This window comes from Heterocephalus glaber, unplaced genomic scaffold (assembly GCF_053883595.1).
Source record: "Heterocephalus glaber isolate CG9 unplaced genomic scaffold, H.glaber_assembly_v1.0 deba00001760, whole genome shotgun sequence".
NCBI classification, from domain to species: Eukaryota; Metazoa; Chordata; class Mammalia; order Rodentia; family Bathyergidae; genus Heterocephalus; species Heterocephalus glaber.
The window spans coordinates 3,412,096-3,432,555 of NW_028258457.1; the positions used below are offsets into that span (position 1 = coordinate 3,412,096).

Consider the following 20,460-nt stretch of genomic DNA (forward strand, 5'->3'; position numbering starts at 1 on the left):
GTTGCTAAGTAGCTCAGCCGGCCTTACCCCTGCGACCGTCCTGCCTCAGCTGAGTGGCTCGGATGACCGGTGTGAGGCTGTTTACACCCTCACGAGTGGCTCAACTCTATCAAGGTCACAAAGCTGGCATCTGAACCCCAGCACCAATGAGGACAGGCCGGGGTCTTGGAATCCTCGTCCACTCACAGAAGCTTGTCGCCCACGGGGAACCGCACAACCAAGGTCACCACGCTCGGTGCCCGGGACCTGAGATGACCCAGCCCTGACCCAGACAAACCACACAGCCCACGGCCAGAGCACCAGGAATTTATTAAACACCCCCTTCCCCACACGCAACGGGCCACACACAGGACAAGGGGCTGGGCCTGCTCCATATCTGAGTCCCCTGATGGTGACCAGCAGGGGGCCCTGACCAAGAGGCCAGGGCCAGGCTGGGCAGAGGGAATGTAGGAGGGGACAGGAGGTGAGGACAGAAGCTTCTGGCTGGAAGTTCTGGATCCCCAAAGTAAGAGTGGGGGCAAAAGAGGGGCTGCAAGGAGCAGGCGGGAGGGGGAGGTGGCTACATGCATAACAGAAAGCATCAAACCAGCCTTAAAACAGAGCTGTGTCCTAGGTTGCAGGGCCCACATGCACACTCGTGGGGTTACACACATAAGTACACAAAAGGAAATGCTCCTGGAGCAAGGGGGAGGGTCCCAGAGGACCCCCCCCAACACACACGAACACGGCTAAAAAGTGGGACGGGACAAGCAAGGATCACGACAAAGCCCCACAATGAGCCATCTGGGGCCTATTTTGGTTTTTCCCTCCAAAAGAGAAATTAAAAATCTACAATAAATCTTGCCCAATTGATTAAAAGTGATAAAAACTCAGCCTATTCCTATCCGCCTGAGCCACAGACCGAGCGACCCCCAAAGTAAAAGCTAAACAAAGCAGAGAGATGGAAGTGCCCAGTGAGATCTCCCCACCCAAATTCAAGTCCCAAGGTGGGGCACTAGGGGGCTGGCATAGTCTGGGCAGCCCCTGTGGCCAGCATTGATGTCTTAAGAGCTGGGCAGGGTGGGGATGAAGAGTGAACAAGAAAGAGCCACTCCACAGGAAAACTGGTTTCCAAGAATAAAGTCTAAAAACAGGAAAGATGTCTTAACAGATGGCACCAGAGGTCTGGGCATGGCGTGGCAGTGGCAGGGGCTCTGTGTGGCCGCCATCAGCTGTGCTGCTCTAGGTAGGCTGACAGGAACAGCCCAGGGGGCAGGAAGTCCAGGTGGCGATTGCTGACTTTCATCTGCCGCCTGCCCTCCAGGTCGGCACCTGTGGTCGGGCAGTGGGGAAGGGGAGGAAAGAAACTCGAGCCTCATTCATTTGCCCCTTGTGCAGGCGGGGAAACTGAGGCAAAGTGGCCCTAGGCCAAGTGTCCAGCCTCCACTGGGTCTCCCCCACCTCTGCCCAAGCCCTGGGGAGGTGACTTTGAAGCATCAAGGCCCTGGATGGTGCCACCCCGCCAGCCTCCCCTCGCACCACCCCAGAAAGCAGTGAGCCCAATTCTTCCCTAACTCACTAATCCCTCCCCACCCTGTGTCCAGGCCAAGGTTCCACCCCTGCGGAGACAACCCTCTCCCCTGCAGCTCAGTCTGCATGAACAAAGGCAGGTGTAGGCGCTGAGCGGGAGAAGCCATCCTACGGTTGCCATAGAAACTGTCTCCCCAGCCACTCAAGGCAGGAGGCAGAGGCAGGTGTGGGAAGCTGGGACCACATGAGGCGCCTGGGGCTAGTGAGGGCCTGAGAGGATCCTGAGATGGGCCCCCTCCCTTCATAGAGGCAAGGACAAGGGTCTTAGGACAGGGGGTGTGTGTGCTGGAAGGGGGACATTATGGCTAAGAACATCCAGACACTGCAGGCCTGCTTCTCATCTCCGAGTCTTCATCACCCCAACTGGGGTCCCCAGCCCGAGAGCCAGAGATGTGGGGAAAGAAGTATCTGTCCACATCCCCAGCAGCATCCTGTGCCACCCAGCAGGGTACACAGGGCACTCCTGATTAATTTACTGTTGTTTTTTTGCAGTACTGGGGATGGAACCCAAGGCCTTAGCACTGAGCTACATCCTCAGCCCGCTTTTTTGTTTTGGTACCGGGGATCGAACTTGGGACCCTGCGCTTTCGAGGCAGGTGCCGGAGCCACTGAGCTAAACCCCCAGCCCCCGTTTTTATTTTTTATCTTGAGACAAGGTATTCCTAAGTTGCTAGGATGCTCAGGCAGGGCTTGAGTGTGAGACTCTCCTGCCTCAGCCTCCCAGAGTGCTGGGATGACAGATGTGCACCGCACCCGACTGCTTTCACACCTGCCTCCAAGTCTCCCACTGGGGAGCTGCACCCAAGGACCTGGCTGCTGGCTGCATGCAAGGCCCCTCACTTACTTGCCGAGATGAGATCCATGTACTGGCACACGGCGTGGAGCAGCAGCCTCTCGAAGCTGTGGAGAGGAGGAAGTGAGCAGGCGGGCAGAAGCCCCACGGTAGGGGAGCTTGCTGGGCCCCCTCCATGCCTACTACCTGTTGTCCAACATAGCCGTGTACACGGCCTGAGGGGACACGGAAAAGAACCTCGACAGCCGCTCTTCCCAGGTCTCCAGGGTCTCCTGCAGAAGAGACAACCCAGGCACCAGGCCACTGTGCAACCCGGTGGGCTGGCCAGGTTCCCCCACACCTGGGGCGGCCTCTGGAGCCCAAAGCCCTGGGTTCAAATGGCACCCTGACTCACTACATGAGGCTACCTGTTTCCAAAAGTACCAGGCATTTAGACATGTCCATAATATGCCCAGCTTGTCTCTTCTGCCTAGCGAACTCCTACACACCCTGCAGTACCCACTTTCTGTTTTTTTGGTACCAGGGATCGAACTTGGGACCTTGCGCTTGAGAGGCAGGTCTAAGCTAAATCTGAGCTAAATCCCCGGCTGCAGTACCCATTTTCATTATCCCCATGCTTCTTGCCTAGATGTGGGTCCTGTGCATTGGTTTCCCTGGTCTATATGGCATTGTCTCCCATTATGCAACCTGCCCTGGATAACCTGTTTCCCTTTAACCTGGCCTCAAGCCCCAAGTGAAAGCCTGTGGTGTGGGAAAAAAAACCAATGAAAAAAGCTGATTGGCAGGGCGACGGGGCACTTACCATGGGGATGCGGCCCCGCTTAAGCACAGATCGCAGGCGCCGGCTGATGCGCTGGAAGCACTCTCGAGGTGTGTAGGCCGGGTCCTCTGCAAGGACCCAGGACAGCTGTGAGGCTGGCTGCCAGGCCCCGCCCACCCGAGCCCCACCCACCCCCAAAGATACCCTTACCAATACTCCGGCCCCACCCAAGACTCCTCCCACCCGAGCCACACCCCTTATTTACATCAAGGACCCTACCAGCGCCAGGACCCACCCACCAATCATAGCGTCTACACCCTGGCCCCTCCCACCACAGGCCCCACCCACAGGCCCACCTCTCCTGCCGTCCTCCCCGCGGCCAGGCCCCCTCCTACGGGCCTTGCTCTGAACCTTGTCTTCCAGGTAGCGGAGCACCCGCTCCTGCTCCTCCCCTGAGCGGTTCATGAAGTCGTTCCACACCTGGAAGAGAGGGAGACAGTGACCGCAGGTCTCGGCCTCTGTTTCCCCCTTTGGAGTGGCAAATGGGCGTAGGAGGCTACCAAGTACGCGGGAGTACTCCACAGAGACCTCTGCCCACCAGACAGGCAGGGGGTACTGGGGACCCCTAAGGTGGGTCCCACTCCTCTGTGGGCTCTTTACTCCAGCGCAGTGAGCACAGGAACCGGGCGCGGGAGCTCCCAGAGATGAGTTGGAATCAGACCCATGCCCCTACCCGGTGCAGCCACCAGAGTGAATGGCCTCACCTCCATGTAGGTGGCATTGCTGCAAGCCTCTGCGAAGATGCCTGGCGCCGCAGCAGGTGTTAGGTCCCCATCCTCCAGACTGGGCGCGCCCCCATCTGTCTCCAGCAGGGTCAGGAGGTACTGGGCTGGATAAAAATAGGTGGAAGCTGTGCAGCCTCCTCTGTTCCACCTGTTTCTCCCTGCTTTGTTGAACTCCTATACATCTTTAAAGCCCCAGCTCCAATCCCCAGACAAGCCTCTGGCTCAGCTCTGATCTAGGGGGGGAAGTCTGTCTGGTTCTGCTTCCTGCTCCCCGACCCAGTACCAACATGCACACCACTATCATCTGAGGAGTGCCCCCCACCACACCCTGCTTACTGTTCTCCAGCCGCTGGAGGCTCTTCCGACCCTTGGCCCTGGGGACCAGGTCTGAGTTTCGCACTGCCTGGTTGATGAAGTGCTGCTTCCGTCTGGAAGCTGAGAACCTCTTCACTTGGGAGGTGGCTAGGGCAGGCAGGTATCCCTGAAGGGGCCTGTGGGCCAAGACAAGCGGAGGTCCTGGGCGGAATCAGACTACAGCTGGAGCCCCCTCCCGTGTGGAGCCTCAGGACCCTCAAATCTCACTGTGTGTCCTCCTCCCGGCACCCAGGAACCAGACATAAGAGATGACAGACTGGTGAGTCCAGGGGTGGGGACAGGAAGGCTCGTGCCCAGAGTCACACAGAAAAAGCCATGGCCCCCTTGCCCCAGGCCATCTAGACTTCAGTCTCAAGTGCCTGAAGCCCACAGCTGCTGTTAGGACTCGAACCCTAGCTCCTCGGGACATCAGAGAACCAAGAGCCTGGACACTGAATGGGCCCCACCCCAACCACGGCAGCAGGAAGCTGAAGGCCACGCCAGTCCCCCCAGTCTCATGTCCCCATTCCCCCTAAAGATGCCCAGGAGCCTCAGAGCACTAAGCTAATCCTAAACTAATGGCCCCTTCCTGCAGCTGGCGCTAATGTGGACATGGATTAGCAGCCTCCCACCGGGCACCGAGGGCTAGGCCACTTGTCAAGGGACAGGCAGGCAGGTACTTCGGGCATAGTGGCCACCCAGGGTCTGCAAGGGGCTCTTGGACGGGGAAACTTCCCAGGAAGGAGAAAGTACAGCAGGGCAGGGAGTCCCCAGACTTGGAAACCCACCTAGCTGAAAGCCTGGCATGGTGGGTCACACCAGGTCATTCCAAAGCTACACAGCAGACTGAGCCAGGAGGATCCCAAGTTGGAGCCCAGCCTGGGATACTTACAGAGACCTTGTCTCAAAATTTAAAAAAATAAAAAGGGGCTGGGACATGGCTCAGTGGTAGAGAGCCCCTGGGTTCAATCCCTAGTATTGAAAAAAATTAAAAAATAAAAGTAACTGCCCAATCAGTTCTCAAAAAAATTCCATGATTCCAAGACAGAGCAGAAAATTCCACCCAAACTTTGCTAGCATTCAGTGTCCAAGGCACAAATTAAAGACAGATGCACTCTGGGTCTCCCTGTAGAAGACTAGGAAACATAAAAATTCCAGGGCCCTTGAGGTGAGATACACAGAAGGGTCAGGTATATGAGCCCAACATGCAGAGTCTGCAAATGTGTAAACAGACCCCAGCGCTAAATTTCTGTATTTTTTGGCCAGATATGGTACAGCACACCTGTGATCTGAACACTGTGGGAGACTGAGGCAGGAGGATCCCAAGTCCAAGTCTGGCCTGGGCAACTTAGAAAGACCCTCTCTCAAAATAAAAAAAGGCTCACTCTGCTTGCTTTCCTCCTACCATGGGGAGCTCACCCCTCACACTCACCGCTCCTGATCACAGCGATTCCCTACACTGGGCCTTTCCTCCATGTTGGGCTCATTCCCTGTCACCTACACTGGCCCTCGAGGAGTCAAACACTGTTCTGTTGATGTCACAGGTCAGTAAACCCAGTTGCAAAGTCACTGCCCAGGGCCCCAGAGCTGTGGGGTGGGCACTGCAATTCAAGTCTCCGGCACAGTGGCATCCACGGGGCACTCCAGGAACTCTGGGCACTAGCCCCCAGGCCAGCATTTCTGGGCTGCCCTGCTGCTCCAGCGAACTCCAACCCTACACCCAGCACCTGGATGGGGCTGATAAGAAGAATCCACATCTGAGGCCCAGGCCGCACCCCGTTTTACAGCCAGCCCTGGAAGCAGGCCTTTGCCACGCATGCGCGGGCGTGAACCTGCGCCGGCCTTGAACTAGAGTCGCCTGGATTCCGTCAGCCCTTAGATGACACCCAGCAGGCGTCCCCCGAGGGTGCCAAAGGCCTAACCCTCTGCCCAGCACCTTCCTCAGCTCATTTGGTGTCTGTCCCATTGTCGCCTCCCGGCAGCGGCCCCCCCCACCCCCCCGCGGCTCCAGTCTTTCTTCTTCCTGCTTTGCGGTTGGCACCGGAACCAGCTGAGCCACTGACTTGTTTACTGCTGAGGCAGGCCTGGCTCCACTGGTCACTACCAGATCCCCAGCCACACAGCCTGCAGCCTCACCATCTATCGTGTTGACTGAATAATAAAACTTCTGCTTACATTGCTCTCCATACCATTTAAGGAGACCACAGGAAAACAGGAGGTGGGGAGGGTGTCTGAAGCTGCCTGGAGCAGGCAGGGGTCCGGAGATGCAGACACCATAGAGTTCCGGCACCCAGAGAAAGGGCATAGGACAAGGGGTGAATGGGCCTGAATCACGGGGGCTGTGTGTGAGGAAAACAGGTCCTGTCTAGCCCGTCTCTGCCCCCGTGGGTTTAAGAGATGGAATCCTCTGCCAGCCACTGCCCAGGGCAAGAAAACACTTTCCAGCCTGGTGTGGTGGCACGCACCCTGGGAGGCTGAGGCAGGAAGGTCCAAAGTTCAAGGCCACCCTGGGCCACCCTTGCTAAGTGACTTAGACTCTGTCTCAAAATAAAATATTTCAGAAAGGTCTGGGGAAAAGAAGAGTCAAGAAAAAAACTGAAAATAGAAGAAAAAAATGGGAACAAAGCTTTTGTACACAGGAGGGGAGGGGGCTTGAGGAGGGAAACGGGATAAAATTTTTTTTAAAAGGGCTGGGGTGGAGCTCAGGGTGAAGGCCCTGGGTTCAATCCCCAGTACCTGAAAAAAGAAAAGAACACACCCTCCTACCCCCGGACAACAGTGGAACCCTTTCCCCAGCAGGAAACAGGGTGGCCTTGACTCAGCAGGTGTGGGAGACGGGGACACAGAAATCCCCACCTCCACCCCGAGGCAGAGGAGGGAGCCAGCTGCTGGGAATACCAAGGATAGCGCAGTAAGGAGGAAACCATTACCAGAGACCGCCCACACTTCCACACCTAGTGTCTACACCTGCCTTTCAGACAGATCTGAACTGGGCCGGAGGGTGAACACCTGTCTTCTCCCACACCCGGAGGCTGAGGCAGGAGGATCTCTCAAGTTCCAGCCAAGCCTGGGCCAGGGTAGTAATTTAACAAGACCCTGACTTGGTATTTGAGTAATAACAAACCTACTAATAAAACATTAACTAATAAAAAGAATGTGATGACGACACCACATTTAAGTAATAGTAAAGTAACTAAAGTAATACGACATACCAGAGTCATCAAAAACAACTAAGAATGAGCAGGGTGTGGTGGTGCACACCTGTAATCTTTGCATTCCGGAAGCCGAGGCAGGAGGATTGCCACAGCTGGAGACCAGCCTGGGCTACATAGTGAGTTCGAGGCCAGCCTAAGCTACATAGCAAGCCCCTGTCTCATAAAAGCCAAAACAAAACAACTAAGAATGGATGTTCCCAGCTGGACAAGGTGGCACACACCTGTCATCCCAGCACTCTGGGAGGCTGAGGCAGGAGGACTGCAAGTTCAAGACCAGTCTTGGTAATTTAGTGATTTAGTGAGACCCTGTCTCAAAAAATTCAATTCAATCAATTAAAAAGGGGTGGGGATGTAGCTCAGCATGAAAACCTTGGGTTCCACTCCTAGCATGGAAAAAATAAGAACAATAAATGTCCCTGGTCACAGCTATTCGAAAGCAGCCACTAATGAAATCTCATTTACAGACGGGAAACTGAGGCAGTGGACCCAACAACTGCCCCTGATCCCACAGCCCCCTCTGTAGAAGGCAGAAATGGACCCCAGGCCGACTCCTCGTCCCCCACACGTGTCATCTCCGGGCACAGTGGGGACCCCACGCTGCACCAACCCCGTCAGAGCCCCTGAGCCCCAACTCCGTCCACTCGGGACAGTGCGGCTCTGTGGCGCGGGGGTGAAGACCTCTCTCCACTAAATCTGGCATCCCACCCAGAAGGCAAGCGGAGTGCGGACCAGGACGCAGGAGCGGCCAGCCCCAGCACTTGTGGGGCGCAGGGGACCGGCCCAAATGAGCCGCGGCTGCAAAGCCAAGGCAGGGGCAGATTGGGGGCTGCCCACCGCTCCCAGGTACAGACAGGCGCAGACTCAGCAGGCACAGATGGTCTCAGAGACGGAGAAGTAAATCGCTGTGGGGCATTTCCGGGGGGTTCCCGAGAGCCAGGAAAATGCCCCCAAGTCTGGGGGGCGCAGGGAGGAGGAAGGGGACCAGGGAGGGGAGAGGACAGAGAGGGTCGAAGAGGGAAGGAAGAGGGGCGCCCGAGCCCGGGAAGGAGGGAGACGGGGGTCCGGGCCCGGGCGGAGGGAGAAGGAGGGACGCGCTCCCCGCGCCCGCCCTCCCGCCGCGCTCACAGCCTCCGCCGCGCGCCCGGGGTGCCCCCCGCTGCCTCCTCCGCGCCGCCCTCCGAGTTCTCCAGCGCGACCATGGCTGGGCCGCGGCTCCGCGCCCGCGGGCCAGCAGCGCCGGCAGGAAGTGACGGAGGGGGCGGAGCCTGCGCGGGGCGGGGACAGCTGGGGCCCGGATCCCGAGACTGCGGGGCCCGGGGCAGCGAGGTCCGGGCGGGGCGACCTCCACACCCACGCGGCGGGGCAGCTTTCCCGCACCCAGGGGTAAAGAGCACCCAGAGCTCAGCTCAGTTTCCTGGTCCCGGAAACCAGGACATGCCAGGCGGGGTGGCTCACGCCTGACATCCCAGCACTCGGGAGGGAGGCTGAGGCAGGAGGCTCGGTGCGAGTTTGAGCTACATAGTGAGTTTAAGGCCAGCCTGAACTATGTAGCAAAACCCTGTCTCAAAAATAAATAGGGCCGGGGATTTAGCTCAGTGGTTCCGCCGCCTGCCTCGCAAGCACAAGGCCCCAAGTTAGATCCCCGGTGCCAAATAATTAAATAAACATCCAGGATACCATTACCCCACCCCCTTTCCGCCCTTCTCCATTTATTATTCATTCAACAAATATGCGTGAGACACTCAGCAGTGACTCAAGGGAGGTCCCTCCCCCAGTGGGGGGCGCGGGTACCTGGGCAGTCAGGCTCATCTCCTCTGGAAGGGGCTGCCCGATAGGGCGGGAAGGGAGTCAGCAGAGGAACAGGCTGTGCAAAGAACCGGGGAAAGAGAACCCCGGGTGAGCTGGTGCCCTGAGTTTGGTATTGTTTGTTGGTTGGTTTTAGGGTTTTGAGACAGGGACTTGGTATGTAGTTCAGGCTGGCCTCGAACTCGCGGCCTTCAGAGTCCTATGATGACAGGCGTGTGCCACCATGCCAGGCTTGCTGTAGAATCTTAAATCCCCCTCAGCCCACAAGAAGTGCGTGAATCAGAAGAGATGAGTTAAACAACTTGCCAGATTTTGCCTGGTGGAGATAGTGCAGGACAAAAACCAAAACAAAACAACAAACAGTGGTTTAGCAAATAAAGAGCAAGGAGAGGGGAAGAAGAGAAGCTGGTAACAGACTCAGGAGAGCACAAGACTGTGAGACTTCTGTAGATAAATGTGAAGAGAAAGAAATCAATAATGACAGAAATGGGGGAGAGAGCGCCCCCTTGCGGCAGGGATAGGAAGTGCTGGTGGGGATGTTTGGTTCCCAGAGCCGGGTCAGGAGAGCTCAGTAAATGTACACGAAAAAGGCCAGGGCTTAATTCCAGAGCACAATGCTGGCCTCTTGCTTTTCTAATTTCTTATTATATATTTATGTATGCATATATTTACACTATTGGGGACTGAAACCAGGGCCTTCACACTGAGCTCCAGCCCCAGCCCCCCCCCCCTTTTTGGTTTTTTGAGACAGGGTCTCGCTATGTAATTCAGGCTGGCCTTGAACTCACTGTGTAGCCTAGGCTGGGCTCGAACTCACAGCGATCTGCCTGCCTCCACCTCTCAAGTGCTGGAATTACACATGTGTACCACCACACCCAGCTTTTTTATTTTCATTTTGAGTCAGGGTGTCCTTATGTAGCCCAGCTGAGCTCCAACCTCCCCCAGGCCTGTGCCACTATGCCCTGCTTCTTTTAGTTTTTCTTATTGAGTGACAGCCTCTTTTTCTCTGCCGCATAGTATCCACAGTGGCCTGAATACTTTGTAGTCAAGGACAGACTCCGGCAGGTCTCTTCAGGGTGACTCTCTGGGCTATACTTCCAGGTGCTGGATTGTGGGGTTGAGGTTGCCCCTCTCTGAATCACCTTCCATCTGGTTCTGCAGCCAGGGCTGAGAATCACCCATGTGCTCTGTAGATCTCAGCCAGACTCTCCACAGGGCGCCGATTTCCACGTTCAGGCAGAAACCAGCCAGATTTGAGCTGGGTTCGGCGGTGCACACGTGCAATCAAAGCTACTGGAAAGGCTGAGGCAGGAGGATCCAAAGTTTGAGGCCAGCCTGGACAACGTAGGGAGACCTTCTCTCAAAATAAAATAAAAAGGGCTGGGGGGAGTGGAGCTCAGTGGGGAGCTTCGCCTAGCCTCCACGACACCCCAACTTCCGTCCCGGCACCACCAAAAAAATAAAAAGCTAGATCTGGGCTGTCCCTCACCCACCCAGAACCGTCCACCGCTCCCCGGGTCCTGGGACAAACGGTCCGGACCCTCCCGAGCGCTTTCCATGAAGGCCGGGTCGCGCGGCCCAGTCCCTCTCTTCAGCCTCTTCTCCCCGCCTGCGGCCTCCCCGTGGCGGTGCACACGGGGGCAGAAGGGGGGCGTGCGAGCAGCGCAGCCGCCCGAAGGCGGGGAAAGGCGGGGCACGCAGTATAAACGCGGGACGTTCCGCTCGGTCAGAGGAGCCCCCGAGCCCAGCCGCGCCGCCCAGTACCCTGGCCGGTACGGGGCGCGCGCATCCCCCGCGGTCCCCTCGGCCGTCCCGGGACTCAATACTGGCAGGCAGCGTGCAGGAGGAGGAGGAGAGCGGCGAGGTCATGCGTGCCGCGGCCACGCCGGGGCTCAACGCGTCCTGGTCGGCGCTCGCCAACGCGTCGGGCTGCCCGGGCTGCGGCGCCAACGGCTCGGATGGCCCGGGGCCCGCGCCGCTGCTGCTGGACGCCTGGCTGGTGCCTCTGTTCTTCGCTACGCTGATGTTGGTCGGGTTGGCCGGGAACTCGCTGGTTATCTTTGTCATCTGCCGCCACAAGCAGATGCGGACGGTGAGCAACTTCTATATCGGTGAGTGCCGGGCGCAGCGAGGGCAAGGGGACCGGGGCTCCCCCAGACCCAAGTCTCTCTCCTGCAGGGCGCCCTGTCTCCTCCCTGTGCCTTAGACTAGAGCGCAATCTCCTGCGTTGGCGCTCAGCTGCCGGCCGCATTTGATAGAAGCCGAGAACCCAGCAAGGTGGCGCACGCCTATCATCCCAGTGCTCTGGAAGGCGAGGGCAAGAGGATCGCGAGTTTGAGCCCAGCCTTGGCAACTTAGGGAAACCTTGTCTCAGAATAAAAACTTTAAAAAGGGCTGGGGATGGCTGTCCTCAGTTTGGGAAGGAGGAAACTGAGGCTCAGGGTCGAGCAGAGTGCTCCATGGGCTGGGGGTGCAGTTCGGTGGTGAGCGCTTGTTCAGAGTGCAGGAGCCCAGGGTTCCGCCCTGGCACCCCTGAAGCGGAGGGCAGTTCTATCAGAATGCGCAGGAATTCCGTGCTGTTGAGTGGAGGATGCCCCCGCTTCTCTGGCTGTGGGTGTGGGGTCACTCACTGGGTCGAGCCTGGGCCAGGGAGGCTGGACCCACATCCACCTCCCCCTCCACACTTGCAGCTAACCTGGCGGCCACCGACGTGATCTTCCTGGTGTGTTGCGTCCCCTTCACGGCCCTGCTGTACCCGCTGCCCGCCTGGGTGCTGGGCGACTTCATGTGCAAGTTTGTCAACTACATTCAGCAGGTGCGCGCCCTGGGCTCACGGATCCAAGGAGGAAGGCAGCTGGGGGCTGGGTGTGAGCATGGGAGGAGGTGGGGGCGGGGTCTGGACGGGGCGGGGTCTGAGTTTCCATGGAGATACGCGCGCGGCGGTGGTGGGTCGGTAGCCGGAGGTGCCCGTAAGCAGAGACCACATTCCCTCCCCCGACGTGGCTGTGTGTTCCTGAGTTGTGCGACTGCTGGGGGCACACGGACACAGCACACGCCGGCTCCCCGCCTTTCCAGGTCTCTGTGCAGGCCACGTGCGCCACCCTGACTGCCATGAGCGTGGACCGCTGGTACGTGACCGTGTTCCCGCTGCGCGCCCTGCACCGCCGCACGCCGCGCCTCGCGCTGGCCGTCAGCTTGGGCATCTGGGTGGGTGAGTGCAGCTCAGGGGGCAGCGGGAGGACTGGGGAACAGGCCTGCGTGCCCTGGCCTCAGGCGGGCATCTGGAAAATGGGTGCGTGAGGTTTCCCTACGGAGGATCACCCAGGGACCAAAGAGGGAAGCGTGGGAGCCCTGTCATCCTAGGACTCTGGGAAGGTGAGGCAGGAGGATCTCAAGTTGGAACCCAATCTGGACAACTTAGGGAGACCCTGTTTCAAAATAAAAAACAATAAACGGGGTGGAAATGTAGCTCAATGCAAAGACTCTGGGTTCCATCCTCAGTGTGGGGGATAGAGAGGCGCGTGGCGCTTAGCGGGCGCGCAGTGAACGCAGCCGTGGAAAGCCTAGGCGCGCTGTGCGCTGTCCTGACGCTACGTCTTCATCCTGACGCTGGCCCGGCCCAGGCTCGGCCGCCGTTTCTGCCCCGGTGCTCGCCCTGCACCGCCTCTCCCCGGGGCCGCGGACCTACTGCAGCGAGGCCTTCCCCAGCCTCGCCCTGGAGCGTGCCTTTGCCCTCTACAACCTGCTCGCGCTGTACCTGCTGCCGCTCGTCGCCACCTGTGCCTGCTACGGGGCCATGCTGCGCCACCTCGGCCGCGCCGCCGTGCGCCCTTCGCCCACCGACTGCACCTTCCAGGTTTGCAGCTGGCAGGGCGCCGCAGAAGTTGGAAGCGTGGGGTGTTGGGGGGTGGCCCGCTACAGGAGGGGCCGACTCCGCCCTTCCCTCTAACCCGCTCCTCCATACCCAGGGTCGGCTGCTGGCCCAGCGAGCCAGCGCCGTGCGTGCCAAGGTGTCTCGGCTGGTGGCGGCCGTGGTCCTGCTCTTCGCCGCCTGCTGGGGCCCCATCCAGCTGTTCCTGGTGCTGCAGGCCCTAGGCCCCGCCGGCGCGTGGCACCCGCGCAGCTACACGGCGTATGCACTCAAGACCTGGGCGCACTGCATGTCCTACAGCAACTCCGCGCTGAACCCGCTGCTCTACGCCTTCTTGGGCTCCCACTTTCGCCAGGCCTTCCGCCGCGTGTGCCCCTGTGCCCCAAAACACCAGCGTCGGCCCCGTGGATCTGCACCCTCAGACCCCGGCACCCCCCTGGCCGAGTTGCACCGCCTGTGCGCCCACCCAGCCCTTGCCAGGTCTCCAAGGCCCGGGAACGGGGAGCTGGGCGCGCGCAGGTTGTGCGTCCTGGGGGAAGTCACCGCCCCTCTCTGAGCACATTCTAGGAAGCCACCTGCGCCCCTGCGGCCAGTTGTGTCTTGGTTATTATCCGTTATTCATATTTTTATTCTTGTCCCGAATAATCAGTGAAAATGTCGTGTCTATGTTTTGCACCTGACACCAGTTTGTCACGATGTTTGCTGTTGGCATTGTAATGATCATTTCTGAGATTCCTGAAGCAGATGTGCTAACAGTCGGACAAGCTGGATCTTTCCAGAAAGGATCAGATGTTTTCACAAGTTGTCTGTGGTTGACTGTACCATTGTTAAGATCCAAGCACTTTTAGAGATATTAAAATGTGAGGGACAATGCACATCATAGAACAGTGACCCAGGGCGTTCCTGTTGCTACCAGGGGAGCATCTGGTCTGGTCTGGGGAAACAGTGAATGTCCTTAAATAAATCAGTCCTGTCTTGGGGAGTGGTGCACATCTGTCATCCCAGCACTCTGGGAGGCTGAGACAGGAAGATTTCAAGTTCTGGCCCACCCTGGGCAACTTAGCAAGATTCTGTTTTTAATTTTTTTTTTTTGGTACCGAGGATCAAACTCGGCACCTTGTGCTTGCAAGGCAGGCACCAGAACCACTGAACTAAACCCCCGGCCCAAGATTCTGTTTTTAAAGAATAAAAGATTGGGTGTCACTCAGCACAGAGGTCCTGGGTTCAATCCCCACTACTTCAAATAAAAAATAATAACAATAACAACAACAATAATCCGGACCATGGTGCACAGAGCTGCCCACACAAGGGATTAATTGCTCCCTAACAAATCACCCCAAAATGGAATTGTAGGGGCTGGGGTGCAGCTCAGTGCCACAGCAGGTGCTTAGCATGCAGGAGGTGCTGGGTTCTATTCCCAGCACCACGAGAAAATAAAACAAAACCACAAGCAGGGGATTTAGCTCAGTGGTTTTGCCTGCCACCTGCCTCACAAGCCCAAGGTCCCAAGTTCCATCCCTGGTACCAAAAGCAAAACAAACAAGCAAGCAAACAACCACAGTACTGGTTTGTTGTGCCCCGGGGGCCTGTGGGTGAGGGACATGGACCTGGGTCCCTGAAGTCTGGCCCAGGAAGCTCGAGGCAGCACTGGTCCTGGCACACTGCCTGGGCCTCCCCCAGCATGCCTGTCTTGGACAAATCATCTTATTCATGGCAGAAGTTTCCAAAAGGAAATGGAAAGCCAGGCATGGTGGCACACACCTGTCATCCCAACACTCAGGAAGCTGGGGCAGGAGGATCGCTGTGAGTTTGAGGCCAGCCTAGGCTACATAGAGAGACTGTCTTGAAAAAAAATGGAGAGGGGATGGAAGATGTAAGGAATGCAAAGCCGGAAATCAGAAGTCCTGGGGCCATTTCTACCACCTTGTATTGGTGGGAGCTGTCACATGTCTGACCCAGTGGGACTGCCCTGGGTAGGTGAAGCTGCCGGGCCACCAACATGGCGTGGGGGGATAAGCACCCTTCCCCACCCTCACCCTGCATGCCTCAGGGTCAGCCACCCTCAGGGACAACTGCCCACCTCTGATATCACAAGCCGTTCTGTGAGACCTCCAGAGGTTGAAACTTCGGTGGTCCTGACACTGAACTTGCTTGTCCTGTCACCTGGAACAGTGGCACACGCCTGTGACGCCAGCACTCTGGGAGGCTGAGGCAGGGGGATCACAAGTTTTAATCCACGCTGGGCAACTTCGTGATTTAGCAAGAGCCTGTCCCAAAATAAAAAGGGCTTGGGATGTAGCTCTGTGAGATGACTCTAGGTTCTGTACCTATAAAAAAGTGGACCCCAGGCCAGGGATTTAGCTCAGTGGTTCCGCCGCCTGCTTTGAAACTGCAAGGTCCCAAGTTTGATCCCCAAACCAAAAAAAAAAAAAAGGACCCCTAGACTACGCTGCACAAAAGCCTAGAGTTCTCCCTTCTGCTCACCCCTCCTGCCCACCTCTCTGTCCTCTCCCCAGCCCCCCAAACTTAAATGCCCCCAGGACCTGCTTGTCTCCAGGCCTTTGCATGTGCTCTTCCCTCTGTGCCAGGCCAGCTGCAGCTCACTTATTTGTGGAGTCTTGGCCCAGCTGCCTCTGCCTCCGGGAAGCCCTCCAGGGCCTCTCCAGGTTGTGTGGGGTGCACACCCCGGGCCTGCTCAGTGTCACCACACCACAGGTCTGACTGCCTTATGTGTCCCCATGGGGATGGAGCTGTTGAGCTCCCCACTGTGTGCCCGAGATCCACAGCACAGTGGGACTGGATACTTGTTTGTGGGATAACTAACCAAGTGTGTGGTTATTTGTGCAGAGGGACTGGCAGGATTTTTTGAGAAAAACAAATTTTAAAAATGAAATACAGTTGCCAGGGATTTAGCTCAGTGGTTTTGCCACCTGCTGCACAAGTGCAAGGACCTGAGTTCGATCCCTGGCACCAAAAACAAAAAAAAAAAAGAAAAGAAACACAGTTAAAGGGGGACCCTGAACATTGATCCATCAGAAATGGAAGCAGAGGCAGGAGGAGCACCGAGAGTTCAAGGCCAGCCTGGGTTACACAGTGAGTTTTCAGGCCAGCCTGAACCACATAGTGAGACCCTGTCTGAAAAAACAAAAACAACAACAAAAAGATTAACAGCCACGGATGTAGCTCAGTGTGAAGGCCCTGGATTCAATCTCAAGTACAGCGGAAAAAAAACAGTGGGAAGAAAAAAAAGGTTTTGCAGGCTTCAGTTTCCCCCAAGTCAACCTGGAATGGTCTTGTTTTGGTTTGTTTTATGTTTTTGTTTTTTGTGGTATTTTTATTTTTTATTTTTGGCTTGAAGCAACACACATTTATGATCTTACAATTCCATGAATCTTAACAGTGCTGGTTCCTTCTGGAGGCTTGGGGGAGAACCGTCTCCTTGCTCTTCAGCTTTAGAGGCCAGACGCTTCTCCACTTTGATGAACTTCCATGACGAGAGTGGGCCCACCAGACAGTAGAGGTCAATCTCCCCACCCTAAGGCCCATAGCTCAGTCACATCTGTGGAGTCCCTTTTGCCATATAAAGTGACATATTCACACGTTCTGGGCATTAGGACACAGCCACCTTTGGAGAACCATTATCACGCCCTCCACAGTTCCCAGTTTGCAGGGTTCTTGTGGATATTAAATGGCGTCCTGCAGCCGCTGCCCTCACATCAGCACAGAGCTTGACGCCATGAATGACAGCAGCTGTCACTTTACTGTTAGCTGACAGCTGAGGACTTCCACCCTTGGGAAGCCCGCGCTCCCCGCACAGGGGCTGGGGTGGCCAGTGGGGTTGCCTGCACTTATGGTCCCTGTACCCAGCCACCGCTTGGAGTCCCCTAGGGTGCTTTTTACTTCCATTTTTCCCACAGTTCAAATGAGAGCAGAGTCCTACAGTTCACACCCCAAGGAAACCCAATTACAGCGTGAAGTTACAGAAAAGCCAGAATCTTCTCTCCTGATTAGAACAGTACTCACTACCCTAGCTTCCAGGGGAACACTTAACAATACTGACCACAGCCCCGACCAACCACTTCCTCCAGCTGAGCCAAGAAACCCTCTTAGATTTTTTGTTTTTTTTGTTTGTTTGTTTTTGGTACCGGAGATCGAACTCAGGACCTTGCACTTGCGAGGCAGGTGGCGGAACCACTGAGCTAAATCCCTGGCCCTCCCTCTTAGATTATTTTATTATTCCTTTCTAAAATTTAGTATGCATCAGGGTTGATAAGGACTAACCCAAAAGGACCATAATTTTCACATTTAGGAAATTAAACCAATATGAATTTATCATTGAGAACTGAAAGTTGCAGAATAAAATACTTCCATCCAGAGGAGAGGCCTGGGTAATTTCCAAAGTGCTCTTATTTTTAAAATGTTCTTACCTGTACACACACACAGACACACACATGCACACACACACACACACACACACATTCAAATACAGAACAAGAACTGTTCCAAGAAATGCTTCATATGGTCTGAAAAAATTCTTAAGATCTTTTCTTTCTTTTCTTTTCTTTTTTTTAATTGGTATGGGGGATTGAACTCGGGACCTTACACTTTCGAAGCAGGCAGCAGAACCACTGAGCTAAATCCTTGGCCTCTTTTCTTTTTTTGAGGTGGGAGTCTCACTATGTTTTCCCAGCTGGTCTGAAATTCATGGGCTCAACTGATCCTCCTGCCTCAGTCTTCCAACAGGCACAAGCCACTGCATCCAGTTTAAGATTTTTTGTGTGTGTGTGTGGTACCGGGAATCAAACTCAGGACCTTCCTTGCCCTTGTGAGGCAGGCGGTGACATCAATGAACTATATCCCTGGCCTTAAGATCATTTTTAAATTGATCAGGTACATTTTTTTAAAAGTAGCAGGTTTGAGCCAGGGATTTAGCTCAGTGGTTCCGGCACCTGCCTTGCAAGTGCAAGGTCCCGAGTTCCATCTCTGGTACCAAAAAAAAAAAAAAGTAGCAAGTTAATTTTGAAACAGAAAAACAAAACAAAACAAAACAAAAGGTTACTTCAGACCCTGTCTTTCAAAAACAGAAAAGTCTGCAATAAAATTTCTAATTCTAGGAAGTGAGAAGTGTCAGTTCTGAGAAACGACTTCCAGATTGCCAATGCGCCTTGTGGTCGGTCTTCCGTGGGGGAAGTTCCAGGGGAGGTCCATCTCATCTCGCCCCTGTGGACAGTAATCTTCTTTATCTCGTCTTAAGGCAGTTCCGGTCATCACAGACTTCTGGCGGGCTCTGGAGGCCACTGTCTGCCTGAGTCAGGAGGGCCGGCCTGTGACCCCGTAACCCCAGGGCTGTCACTTAGCATGAAGATCCATTCATCTGCATCTTGGCTTCCAAAGGTCCAGTTTTTACTAGTTGGCAAGGAAATCAATTTAGCCCTTTTGGTCACGAGAGCACTTTCATCAATGTCAAAATCAAAGCCATTCTTTCTGATTATTTCCAAATTCTCTATCAGGACAGCTTCACTGACTGCAGTTGAGCTTGGTTACTATGAACCCCAAATTAAACTGACCAAGGACCTCCATTTCTGCAAATATCGTTTTACTGATCTCTTTCCTTAGGTCAGCTTCTGCTGCTTGGTTTTTTCCAGGGCAAATCTTTGCCCTAAATTTCCTATAATTCTATTCACCTTCATTCTGTTGTTTTTGGTGATGTAACTGATTTATTCGTTTAGCTAAAGAACTCATAGAAAAGGTAAGGGGCACTATTTCTTACAAATTTTAACAGCTACATCAACCTGAGTCGCTGACATGTTCTGAGTCTTAACCAACCTTTGAGGAATGTCAGCAATTGAAGGAATTTCTTCCTTTCTTTATTTATTTAGGTTTTTTTGGAGACAGGGTCTCGCTATGTAGTCCAGGCTGGCCTCGAACTCGTGATTCTCCTGCCTCAGCGTCCTGAGTCCTGGGATTACAGGTGTGTGCCACCATGCCCGCATAGGAATTTCTTCCTTTTTAAAACACTTGGTGTCTGAGGATGAGAGATCAGTCTGCACAGGCAAAGCCCTAAATTTATATCCAACATCTGGGTCTAAGTGACATTTCATGTCGGAAGGGGGCCAGTCTGTTAGGACTCCACACTTGCCTGTGGAAATCTGTCTTCCAGGGAGCTTGCTGCTTGGTCACTTCTAGGGTGCTGAACCCTTCCTCGGAGCCAGCTGAGGTGCTGCTGTACCCTGAGTCCTTCACTGCTCCTGCTCTGTCCACAGAGTCACCAGGGCCCTCCTCAGGACTGGTCACTTCTTCCCGGGGGCCTGCAAGCCCCAGGCAGAGATGGGATCTAGGGCACCAAAAGACTCTTCCCCTCCTGTCTGTCTGGAGAATTCCATCGCACCTGAGTCTCCAGGCCCCAGGCTTGGTCTCTGTGTGGTGATGAAGGGGAAAGGCCTCTCAGAGCCTAGGAATGGACACGACCCCCTTTCCTTCCCCTCGAGTCCTCAGAGAAGAGAAACTAGCCTGCTTTTCCCACAGAGGCTTTTCCATTTCTGCCCCACGCACCTTTCCTAAGTTACCTTCAATATCCAGCAGTGGCTGTTGACAGACAGTAAGTTTGTTCACATCACCATTGAAAGTTCCTAGCAAGGAGATCTTTAAAATAGCCAACCAATGCTGCTCTCCTTGTAGTAAAATTTGCCTTTTATCTGGAGTAACAGGGCCGGGGATTTAGCTCAGTGGTTCTGCCGCCTGCCTCGCAAGGGAAAGGTCCTGAGTTCGATCCCCAGTACCAAAAACAAACAAACAAATAAATGTGATCTTGCTCCACCTGGTGGCTGGAGAGCAGGCCCCGCCCACCCGCCTGCGGCTCCACCCACAGGTCGCACCCCAGTGAACGCCCGGCAGATGGCGCGCGCACCCCGCGGAGGCTCCTCACTTCGGTTTCTCCCTAGTACACTAGGGGTGCGGTTCATTGGCACCCTAACCCAGACAGAAGCTGGAAGTGTCCGCGCAGTGAAGAGCGACACATAGAGCCTCATTATGAATTTCTCAGGTCCTACGCACTTTTGTTATTTTTTCTTTTTTTTTGGTACTGGGGATGGAACCTGGTTCCTTGCGCAGCGGGCGGCGGAACCACTGAGCTAAATCCGCGGCCCCTGTTTTTCTTTTTTGAGACTGGGTCTCGCTACGTATGCATCCCAGGTTGGCCTCGAACTCTCAGCGATCCTCCTGCCTCAGCCTCGCTAGTGCTGAGATTACAGGTATGTACCTCCATGGCCGCCGCTACGCCCGGTTTACATTCTTTATACCATAAAATA

General features: G+C 55.4%; 2 protein-coding genes and 2 pseudogenes across 4 annotated transcripts; 1 reads left to right on the top strand and 3 right to left on the bottom strand.

Annotated features, from left to right (window-relative positions):
• Positions 1-290: 290 nt before the first annotated feature.
• Positions 291-8,739, bottom strand: R3hdm4 (R3H domain containing 4). Of its 2 annotated transcripts, XM_004865995.4 has the most exons (8): positions 8,602-8,739; positions 4,244-4,398; positions 3,887-4,011; positions 3,479-3,602; positions 3,165-3,250; positions 2,549-2,634; positions 2,414-2,469; positions 291-1,311 (listed from the first exon to the last, which is right to left on the bottom strand). In XM_004865995.4, the coding sequence occupies exons 1-8, from the start codon at positions 8,673-8,675 to the stop codon at positions 1,208-1,210; spliced, it is 810 nt and encodes a 269-aa protein (XP_004866052.1). In that variant the 5' UTR covers positions 8,676-8,739; the 3' UTR covers positions 291-1,207. The 2 variants fall into 2 exon arrangements, with proteins under 2 accessions (XP_004866052.1, XP_012921439.1); XM_013065985.3 differs by lacking the exon at positions 2,549-2,634.
• Positions 8,740-10,985: 2,246 nt separating this feature from the next.
• Kiss1r (KISS1 receptor) lies at positions 10,986-14,359 on the top strand. Of its 2 annotated transcripts, none has more exons than XM_004865994.3 (5): positions 10,986-11,393; positions 11,973-12,097; positions 12,358-12,493; positions 12,906-13,138; positions 13,251-14,359. In XM_004865994.3, exons 1-5 carry the CDS (start codon positions 11,150-11,152, stop codon positions 13,707-13,709), a joined length of 1,197 nt encoding a protein of 398 aa, XP_004866051.1. In that variant the 5' UTR covers positions 10,986-11,149; the 3' UTR covers positions 13,710-14,359. The 2 variants fall into 2 exon arrangements, with proteins under 2 accessions (XP_004866051.1, XP_021100815.1); XM_021245156.2 differs by having other exon boundaries at positions 11,020-11,393; positions 12,358-12,410; positions 13,251-14,134.
• Positions 14,360-18,166: 3,807 nt separating this feature from the next.
• Positions 18,167-19,020, bottom strand: LOC110345911 (mismatch repair endonuclease PMS2 pseudogene; annotated as a pseudogene).
• A 66-nt stretch (positions 19,021-19,086) lies between these two features.
• LOC110345910 (mismatch repair endonuclease PMS2-like) lies at positions 19,087-19,852 on the bottom strand (annotated as a pseudogene).
• Between the last annotated feature and the right edge of the window lie 608 nt (positions 19,853-20,460).

Excerpts from the sequence above, each read along its gene's own strand:
- Kiss1r (XM_004865994.3), top strand. The coding sequence starts at position 11,150 with ATGCGTGCCGCGGCCACGCCGGGGCTCAACGCGTCCTGGTCGGCGCTC. Across the intron at positions 12,494-12,905 it reads CAGCTTGGGCATCTGGGTGG|GCTCGGCCGCCGTTTCTGCC; the intron begins GTGAGTGCAGCT and ends GGCCCGGCCCAG. Across the intron at positions 13,139-13,250 it reads CCACCGACTGCACCTTCCAG|GGTCGGCTGCTGGCCCAGCG; the intron begins GTTTGCAGCTGG and ends CTCCATACCCAG.
- R3hdm4 (XM_013065985.3), bottom strand. The coding sequence starts at position 8,675 with ATGGTCGCGCTGGAGAACTCGGAGGGCGGCGCGGAGGAGGCAGCGGGG. Across the intron at positions 4,399-8,601 it reads CCGGGCGCGCGGCGGAGGCT|GCCCCTTCAGGGATACCTGC; the intron begins GTGAGCGCGGCG and ends CTTGGCCCACAG. Across the intron at positions 1,312-2,413 it reads CATGGATCTCATCTCGGCAA|GTGCCGACCTGGAGGGCAGG; the intron begins GTAAGTGAGGGG and ends GCCCGACCACAG.